At 42.6% G+C, this 10,671-nt stretch overlaps 1 protein-coding gene across 1 annotated transcript; it reads right to left on the bottom strand.

Moving 5' to 3' along the window:
• Positions 1–4,962: 4,962 nt before the first annotated feature.
• On the bottom strand, positions 4,963–5,656 carry LOC119323727. Its single transcript, XM_037597431.1, has 2 exons — positions 5,322–5,656; positions 4,963–5,154 (listed from the first exon to the last, which is right to left on the bottom strand). Exons 1-2 carry the CDS (start codon positions 5,584–5,586, stop codon positions 5,096–5,098), a joined length of 324 nt encoding a protein of 107 aa, XP_037453328.1. The 5' UTR covers positions 5,587–5,656; the 3' UTR covers positions 4,963–5,095.
• Between the last annotated feature and the right edge of the window lie 5,015 nt (positions 5,657–10,671).

The raw sequence follows: 10,671 nt of genomic DNA, 5'->3' as shown, positions 1-10,671 counted from the left end.
TTGTGACTAGCTAGCTAGTTCTACGTTTGCCACTAATATATATATATCCATCTGTACCATGTTTGAATAATAATTGACATGTTGTAAATATTTGCAGAAACTATGGAGCTCTCCCGAGACGAAGAAACAGAAGCGATGTTGGGGGACATAATCGGAAATGGAAGTGATGAAGTTGCATCATTTCTCCTCGACATCGATGGACAGCTAGAAGAACTGGGTGAAGAAGAGGGCTATGTTCATGATGGCTTCGGCCCATTAATGCCGGTACAAGAAGAGGACTATGTTCATGATGGCTCCGTTGACACAATGGAGGTACAAGAAGGAGACCGTGCTGACTGCTCTGGTGACCGAACCGAGTCCGGCCAGGTATATATATATTAGTTAAGCCCGTGCTGACTAGTTAATTGATGCTTCCATTGTTTTGGTATATTTACACATATTAATTACTCTCGTCTTTCTTCCTTATAATTTCTAGCCCTCCGGATCGAACACAACTTCGGTAAGGAGACGAGGCCCGAAGAAAAAGTTGAGCTCGGATGAAAAGTTTGAGATCATAGAAATCACGCCCGACGGCGAACTGATTGAACCCATGCGGACAAGGAAGGCATTTTCTGCTCAGTGCGGGGTTCTTGTTAGGGACAAGATCCCGATCAGCATCCAGCAACGGTATAAGCCTAAGGAGGAAGACCCTGAGGTGTCTTGTGTCAATGATATGCAGAAAGAAGATCTTTGGACTGAGCTGAAGGCAAATTTCACCCTACCGCCAGAGGAGGATCCAGAGAAGCCAGTTAAAGAGCCATTAATCAAGTCTTGTGCTCTTAAGAAGATGGCAACCCTAATGAGGAGGTGGAGGAAAGAGCTGAACCAGTTTGTCGAAAAAAAGACACCAGAATTCATCGGCAAATATGAGAAGATCAAAGATCACTGGCCCGCATTTGTGGCCCACAAGACATCGGAAAAGAGTAAGAAGATGTCGGTGACAAACAAGAAAAATGATGCGAAGAAGAAGCTTCACCATCGCACGGGGTCAGGTGGCTACCTCAAAGCGCGGCCTAAGTGGTCCAAGGCTGAGCATGATCTGCTCCGGCGCGTCGTACTCCTTCTCCTCCGCCTCGTAAGCAAGCACGAAAGAAGACAGACGCCGCAGCCGCTCCGTCTGCTCCGACGTCTAGCAGCACAACCAGAGGCGGGAGGCAATACAAATACGGTCCATCTCTCAAGCCTCTAGAGAAGTTACCGTACGAGAGGTCCGAAGAGGAAAACGATACGATTGTGCGGACCCATGTGAAGGATTTCTTTGAAGGGGTGAAAGCAAAGAGACATCCACCTCCGGAGGAGAAGGTAGATCCGGTGAAAGCAAAGCGCACTATCGATGCCCTGAGGAAACCACCAAAGTCTCCGCCGAGAACCAACTATGAGCGCATTACTGAACAGACATATCTCCAAGCCCAGCGGTAGGGAACTACTGTCAGTGATAAAAGGTTAAAAGAACGAGCAAAGGGGAAAAATTGCCCAGCTCGGCGAACAAGCACAGCAATCGTGCCCCCCGCTCAATGTGTCTAATGCTTCGGGGACGGTGGCCGGTTATGGAAATCTTGAAGATTACCTGCCTGACGATGCACTTCCTGATTTCATGGCGGTGGACGAACACAGATACGAGTACGGAAAGCCTCTCGTCAAAGATGAAAAATCTCTGACAACAATGATGCGAAGATTCCATAGTTGGTACATGAAAACCTGCAGAGAGTCTGAGGCGACGAACAGTTTGTATCTGAACATTAAAGAGGAGCACGACCTCGTTTCAAATGATCTGTTGTGTGTTCCATTTGATGAGTTATTTCTTCAATCAAAAGGCCCTCGATAAATTAATGGTCTTTTGCTACTGCTTGTAAGTACTATTTCTGTCATTAAGTCTCTATATATAGCTCTGCTCTTTCATTGCATGTATTTATAATTAATTATCCTCAATATATTATGCAGATTGAAGATCGTCGAGTGCAAAAAACAAGAAATTTATGATATTGGGTTCATTAACACAAATATCATAGATGTATTTCTGGTTGAAAAGAACGTCAAAGAGGCCGATGACAACTTGCTACGATCGTTGATCAAAAATCAAAACAAAGATACCATACTCTTTCCTTACAACGGCAAGTGAGTGTTACTGTCGTGTAAATATTCGGTTTCCCTTATTACTCGAGCGAGGTTATAGTAATGTAATTGATGAGTTATGCATGTGTGCGCAGGTACCACTATATTCTTCTGGAGATTAAGCTTGAGCGGGGACTAGTAACCGTCTTAGACTCGAGATGTAAAGATCCCGAAACCTATGCGGACATGACTGAAATGCTCAGCAAGTAAGTTCAATCGATCATTATCGCACCATATCGGCAACTTTTTGTTCATTTCCTGATATCTCAAGTAATAATAATTATTTTCTTTGTCTTGCAGGGTTTGGAAACAGTTCACCGCAGAAGCTCCGGGACTGCCGAAGGAGCTGCGATATACATACCCGAAAGTAAGTACTACTGGGCTAGCTAGTTGCGCGCATCTCCCGTTGATTCTATAGCTATACTTTCATCAATGCCATTTATAATGCTTCATTATCAGTTTGATTGACCTCTATTTCTCGTAAAATGCTTGTGGCAGGAGGAAGGGAATGATTTCTGTGAATACTACGTGTGTGAGTTCATCCACACTACGACTTTGAAAAACAAGCGGGGCTATTCTAAAAGACAATATGAAGTGCATAAGCAATAATATTCACAATTTCATTTTATTACACCATCATTTCTGTTGAGTTTCATTCATATATGTATTAATTAACCCCTTTCTTCAAATTAGACGTGGCAGATGCGGAATGAACTCCTAGAACCAGATCGCATGAAAGCAATTCAAGAGGAATTAGCGGGATTCTTTCTTGACCACGTCATCAGTAAAGCCGGAGAATACCATGTGGAAATTGATTTCAAATGCTAGGGGTTTGTAATGAAGAGATCTTATACATATTGTACATGTATGTAGCCAGTAGCGTCGGATACATGATACGAAAACTTGTTGTTCGACCAATCTCTCGGAGAAGGAGAGGTTGATCGATCACTTCTCTTGGTATGCATGACGAACTTCTGTACTGAATGGTTCTCTCGATCACTTATGTATATATAGTATGTAGCGTCGACCAAGCATGGACATAAGAGAGGACACTTCTCTCTATTAATTAGCTAGCTAACACAATATATGAAACACCTAAATTAACCCCCCAAAACACCCAACCCCCCTCCTTTCAAAAAAAAACAAAAACCCCAGCCACTGGAATGCTGACGCGTGGATGCCTTTTGGTCCCGGTTGAAGCCACCAACCGGGACCAAAGGCCCCCTGACTGGGCTCGGCGCACAGGGCCACGTGGAGGCACATTGGTCCCGGTTCGTGTTTGAACCGGGACTAATGGGTGGAGGTATTAGTAACGACCCATTAGTCCCGGTACATGAACCGGGACTAAAGGCCCTTACGAACCGGGACTATTAGGTGTTTTTCTACTAGTGTATGTAGTCCACCATCTCCGGATCAGAGACGGGACGGCCAGTAGCAGCTAGTTCATCCCCGAGACTCTTCATCTTCGCCATGTATGCTGAACTGGACATGGTGCCTTTTTTGGTGTTGGTGATCGCAATCCTCAGATTGGTAATCCGAGACTGCGATTGTGAGGCGAAGAGGTTGTTGATTGTTGTCCAGAGCTTGAAGGTGGAGTCCCTCCCGACGACCTGTGCAAGGATCTCAGGAGACATGGAGTTGAGCAGATATGACAGAACCTGTTGATCTTTGGCGATCCAAGGTCCATACAAAGGATTCGGCTCTTGGGCCGTAGTTTTGTCCGCCTTTGTGACCTCCACCATCTTCGGCGGAGCGGTGTCGGAGTGGTCCAGCAGCCCGGTAACCTGCGCACCTCGCAGGGCTGGGAGAACCTGCGTCTTCCAGAGGATGAAGTTTCCTCTCGCAAGTTTTTCCGACGGAGGCGAACCAAGGTTCAGGGCAACGCCGACTGAGGAAGCCATGACGGCGATCGCGGATATGATCTAGGGTTTTGTTTTCTGGTTTGTGGCTAGATGTATGGAAAAGGGGCTCTGATGACAATGTAAAGTTATGAAGCGTTCCTACTCCCATCGAGGGGAGCCGCAGCTGTATATATTGATGTGGGCAGGCGATGCCTTGGTTTACAAGATAGAGTTACAAGAGTTTGAAAGGGATACAAGAAAGGAAGAGGTTGAGATTACATAAACTCTAACACACAGATATTTTAGCCTCTATTGGGATCAGATATAGCCAATAACTGATATTCTAGCCTCTGTTTGTGATGTTGGTTTCGTCTAATAATGTTGTGATGATTCAAATTTGGCGATCTCCACAACAGTGAAACTAATTTTTATTGCTCGAGTCATACAAAGTCGCAGATATCAATTTGATGGCTTTTCCATGTCCTGCAGGTATCAGAGTTACGTTTCGGTGGCTGAGATGAAGAAGTGGCTCGTTTGATGCGATGCACATGGAAATTTACCCCTTATGTAGAATGCAGTGGTCAGATGTGAAGTGGATTCGTAGGAACTAATCACTTATTTTGCTCAAACCCGTCTTGTTATCGAACGCAGTCAATTGGCCAACTTACATGGAGACATAAGAATTGCTTGTATTAATCAGTACCTTCCAGTTGATCTTTGCTTGCATGCATTCTGTGTGTGTTCATATTTTTACTGTTTTGTTTTGCTTGTTGTTCCACGTTGTATCTGACGGAGAGGATTCGGCATCAAATTTCTGCTCCTGTCCCATTTTGCGTGTTTGTTTTTTATCTGTTTTCTGACTGATCAATGTTGAGTTGCTTGCTTTCGCTGGATTCAGGAAGGTTTGTGTGAGATTGCTAATGTTTTAACCTGTTATGATATAAACATGCCACTTTGAGATCTGCAAAACTTCACACAAGTGATGCGCGGACGCGCGGAAACACATTTTATTGATTTGTTTGGCAATCACAGCCGTTCAACATGATACGACCCCATGATCCACTGGCCATTCAGCTCCTTATTTTGCAGGTTGCTGCTGGGCGTTAAACCAGGCCCCACCTCCTGTGGCACTCGTGCTTACAAGCCGCAGCGCCTTCTGCATCTGCAAAATGGCCAACGCGAGCACAAGATCATCAGCTAGAACAGACGATTCTTCTTTGTGTCAAGAGAAAAAGGAGAGACCATGTATATTGCATCGATGTTGAGGAGAATTCATCCATAAACGGAGCAGAAATGCAATGCAAGTAAGGTGACCCGTCGTCATCTTACCGGTGGGCGCCGCCGACGGGCCGCAGACGGAGTCGGTGCTGCAGACCCAGAGGCAGGCGGCGCGGCTCTCCTCGGGGTAGCCTTCTTCCTTGCATTTCTGGATGCAGTCGACTTTGCAGATCCATCCGCTGCGGCTGCACCCGTCGTGGCAGGGCTGGTAGCACTCGCAGAAGGTCTCGGCGGCCGCCCGCTGCTGGGGCGGCACTGACATGACGAGGAGCACGCACAGTGCGGCAATGGCGGCCGCCCTCTTCTTCACCTCCATGATCTCCTTTCCTTGGACGTGCAAGCTATGAGAAGGGTGGAGTGTGAAGTTGTGGCGGACGAGTGTTGGGGTTCAGCCTTTGTCCGTTATATGGGTGCGTGATGTATGCATGGGTAGTGAGAAGATACATGTGTTTCATGCCGGTACCACGTTGTGTCAAATGTTCGACCCGGCTGACAACTGGTTTGGTGGGACGGTAAATGTAACTGGCCAGGACACATCAACTGAAAACTGCACACGTAAGGTTGAGGGGAGTAGTTGGCAACTCGTTCGGTGGGGACGATAAATGTAGCTCACATTAGAACATTATTTTGAAACAACACATGTCAGGACGAGATTTAGTTGGCAAGTGGTTCGATGGGGATGGTAAATGTTGCTCACACTAGAACATTATTTTGAAACAACACATGTCAGGACGACGAGGTTTAGTTGGCAACTGGCTCGATGTGGATGGTAAATATAGTTGGCACATGTGAGGATGATACCTGTGAGGACGAGGTTGATGACCAACAAGTTCAGTGGGGACGATAAATGTAGCTGGCACCAGGACATTAATGCAATGTCAGGACAAGATAGATGGCAACTGGTTAGGTAGCGATGGTAAATGTAGCTGGCATCAGGACACTAATTTGAAACGGCACAAGTCACGACAAGGTAGCTGACAAATGGTTTGGTGAGGATGATAAATCTTTCCTACTTATAAAGGTTGGAGTCGATGACGAGTTCACATGTGGGACCAACAATCTTCACAAATAAACAAATGTATTTCTATCCACGTTGCCTATTCTTATATGTTTCATAATTTGAAATGTTGTGTCTGTCAAAGGACCTGCTATGCTCACTTGAGATTCTCTACTGCCCAGGTGTGATCTTTTGTTATATTTTTGCTCATTTTAATAGTGACCAGCAAATAAAGGTTGCATGATGCCAATATATTTCTACGATTTTCTAAACTAGTGACCTAACTACTCGAATTCTAGAGTTTCGTAGCAACGCACGGGTATTGGGCTAGTGAAAGTAAAAATACTAGTTAAGGGTGCCCCTCACAAAGGCCACTCCTACCTTCTCTGGTGGTGACAATTAGTACACTGCATGTGCAATATGAGAAGGGAAGAGAAGGGAAAGGGAGCTGTTGTGGAGTGCGAAGTTTTTTTTTGAGCAAACACAGTGGGGAAAACCCCCACTATAACTCTGATTTTCATTAATATGAGAACACATGTTACATCACTGTACAAGTTTTAGCATGACAGGAAGAAAAAATCTACAAGTAATCTAGCCAGCTCTGCATCCCTTCTTTCAAACTAGGTTTGGCTTTCTTAATGATCATCTCAATGTGCTCCTTGAAAGTACTAATGCAGTAATGCATATTTTTGGGTTTGTGATCAAAGATGATGATGTTCCTGTGCTTCCAAATACTCCAACATCCTGCAATAAGGCATTCCTTATAACATACAACATTATTGTGTCTCTTGCCCTCCCTTAGCATCTCCATAAGCTCATAGTTTGTATTCCATTGAAATCCAATTGCCATCCAGAAATTCTGGCTGAAATCACATCTAAAGAATAGGTGAGTAAGGTATTCCTTTGGTTCATCATCACATAGCACACATCTTGCAGACTCAATATGGAAAAAATTTCTTGTAAGCAAATCTCTAGTATTTAGTCTGTCCTGTAGAAGTAACCAGAAGAAAAACTTTTGCTTAGCTAAGGTGCAAGATTTCCATATCCACTGAAATGGTTTGGGGGCATCAGCAGGGTTCCCAATATATTCTAGGTATATTCGTTTGTTGGAATATTTAGGGCCACCCCAGTAAAATTTCCATGAATCCTTCTCTGCCTGGTTCCCTCTATCATTGATCAGAGCCCTTAGCTGATTACTCTATTGGACAACAATGCTGGACATAGGGAGCTGAAACATATAAAAATTGAGATCATCCAGATTGGTGGAAGCCTCCAGAGTGATGCGTTCATTTTTTGTATAGGAGAAAAGTTGAGCCATCATGCTCCTTATTGGCCGAGAGTACCAATTATCATGCCATAGATTAATTGTGTTGCCAATTCCTGCAGAGCAAATTGTCATGTTTTTGTAATCTTGGAGAATAGAGCAACAGTCTCTCCACCAAAAAGATCCTACAAGTGTGGGAACTTTTGGCAAATCACCATTGTGATAGTAATTGCACCATATCAAATTAACCCAGGGGATATAATTTCTGTTGAAGAATTTATAGAAGTACTTGGTAAGTAAAGCCCTATTTTGCATTCTAAGATCTAGTACACCTAAACCTCCTGCTTTTTTTTGGTAGGCAGAATTTCTCCCACTTAACCAAGCAATTCCCATGTTTGTTGATCCCCTTCCCATACCAAAGGAAGCTTCTCCCTGATTTCACAAAGTGATCTAGAATGGTGAAAGGCACTCTGATACAACACACGGCAAATATAGGCAAAGCAGATACAATGGCTTTAAGATGTGTGAGTCTACCTGAGTATGTTATCAGGTTTGCAATGCCAGATAATCTGTGGTCCAATCCAGATACCATTGGCATGAGATCAATGACTTTAGGTCTTGTAGTACCCATAGGTAAACCTAGGTAAGTAAAAGGCATGTATTCCTTTTTGCATTTAAGAATGTCAGCTAATTCTTGAGCTCCATCTTTAAAAATGCTGATTGGAACAAGAGAAGATTTGCTATAATTAACAATAAGCCCAGTGAACCTAGAAAAGATGTCCAGTATCTCTATGAATTTGTTAATTTGATCCTCATCAGCAAGCAATATGACAAGAGTGTCATCAGCATACTGGATAATGGGGTAACTTTCAGTGTTATTGGTGTCAATAGGTAAACTAACCACACCATTTCTCCAAGCTTCATTGACTAGTATTTGCAATAATTCTCCGACCAGAACATATAACAGAGGGGGAAATGGGTCCCCTTGTCTGACACCACATTTGCAATGAATGTTTTTCCCAGGCACACCATTTAGAATAACAGAAGTGGAAGCAGTAGTCAATATCATGTTGACCCACCTAATCCATTTGTCACTAAATCCAAAATGCCTCATCATAAATAAAATAGCATTGTAGTTTACTTTGTCAAATGCTTTCACAAAGTCAATCTTGAAGATGATGATTTCCTTTTTTGATTTGTGATACATGTGGATGTATTCAAAGCTCCAACCTAGACAATCCTGAATGTTCCTGGTTATAATAAATCCATACTGATTTTTGCTAACCCTAGGCAAAATAACTAGCTGAGCTCTGTTGGCCAGCAATTTTGTGAGAATTTTGATAGGCATATTCACTAGGGAGATGGGCCTAAAGTCATTAGGTGTTTCAGGGTTGTCCTTTTTAGGGATAAGGGCAATAAAAGCAGTATTGATAGGTTGCAGAGAAATAGACTCTTGATGAAAGTCATTAATGAATCTATAGAAACAATGCTTGATGATGTGCCAGCATTTTTCATAAATAATCCATTAAATCCATCAGGTCCAGGTGACTTGTCATTGTGCATTCCTTAATAACCTCATCAATTTCCTCAGATGAAAAAGGCTTGTCTAGTTCTGAAGTTATATTATCCATTCTCAAATGAGATATATCAAAATCCATAAAACATTCAGTCTGGGTACCAATTCTCTCCTTAAAGGAGGCCCAGATTAAGGCAGCCTTTTGGTCATGATCATAACTGCATTGACCATCAAAGGAAGGAAAGTGATATAATTGTGCCTGAATACCTGAGATGCAATAGCATGAAAGAACTTAGTATTTTCATCACCAAGTTTTGCCCATCTGATGTTTGCTCTAATTCTCCAGTACAATCTTTTTCCTCCAATAGTTTATTAGGATGGTTGATGAGGATTTTCCTGAAGTTCACCTCCCTCCTGGTAAGTAATCTTTGATCTTCTAAAACATCAATAAGCTTAACATAAAGGCAACAGTTTTCAATGGTTTTCCTGAGCTGTGAGAATTTCTTACTGCACATTTTGAGTCCTCTCCTAAGTGCCTTAAACTTGGCATTTAGATGCTTGGCAGAGTCAGAAAAGTGTATAGAGTTGCACCAATGGTTCTCAACTACATCAATGAAACCATTAAATTCAGTCCAGAACTCCTCAAATCTGAAGATGTTGCTCTTGGGGCTGTTACTGTCAATCATAATTTTGATGGGAACATGGTCAGATGAGATCTTTGCCAAAGGGATTGCCATTGTAGAGGGATGCACAGTAGTCCAGTGGGAGCTTATGAATACCCAATCCAACTTTTCTAATAGTGGATTGTCCTGTTTATTACTTCATGTAAAAGATCTTCCTTTCAATGGTATTTCTACTAAGTCAGGGTTTATGATGATATTATTGAAGAGCATCATGTTGTTTGGGTCACCTCCTAGCTTGCTTCTGTTATCAGGTCCTTCTGATGAAGTTGAAATCCCCCAATATCATCGATAATTTTCTCTGATTGATGTTAAGATTCTGCAACCAAGTCACAAATTCCAGTTTGCCATCCACAGAGTTAGGACCATACATCTTTGTGACATACCAACAACTATTATCCAAATTAGAAGTGAATTTGATAGTAATGTGGAAATAGTTACTAGATATGACCTCACCCTTGAACATGTTGCCATTCTAAATAGTAATTAAACCACCTGAATTACCAGTAGATGGAGAGAAACAGTATTGATTGAATCTCTTGGGACATAAATTCTTAATGTAAGAAAGATCAAAGCTGTCTCTTTTGGTTTCTTGGAAGGTCATAATGCAACAAGCACTTTCATCAATTTTCTGCCTAATGTCATCCCATCTAGCAGAAGAATTAATCCCTCTAACAATCCAGTTTAATATATTCCAACTTCTATTCATGACTGACATGTAATGGTAGAGCTTTGTTCATACTATGAGTAGCATAGCATGATAAATCCTTGTCTACATAATGACAGTTTTGAGTGGACTTATACTGGTAACAACTGCAAAAGACTGTTGTTCTAAGTAACATAACTTGAGCATGAAAATCCACAAAGCCCACAAGTGCGAAGTTGTGGCGGATGAGTGTTGGGGTTCAGCCTTTGTCCCTTATATGGGTGCGTGATGTATGCAT

The sequence above is a fragment of the Triticum dicoccoides genome, chromosome 6B (assembly GCF_002162155.2).
Source record: "Triticum dicoccoides isolate Atlit2015 ecotype Zavitan chromosome 6B, WEW_v2.0, whole genome shotgun sequence".
NCBI lineage: Eukaryota > Viridiplantae > Streptophyta > Magnoliopsida > Poales > Poaceae > Triticum > Triticum dicoccoides.
Note: the sequence above shows the minus strand (reverse complement) of the source record. Positions and strands in the feature narration are given on the sequence as shown.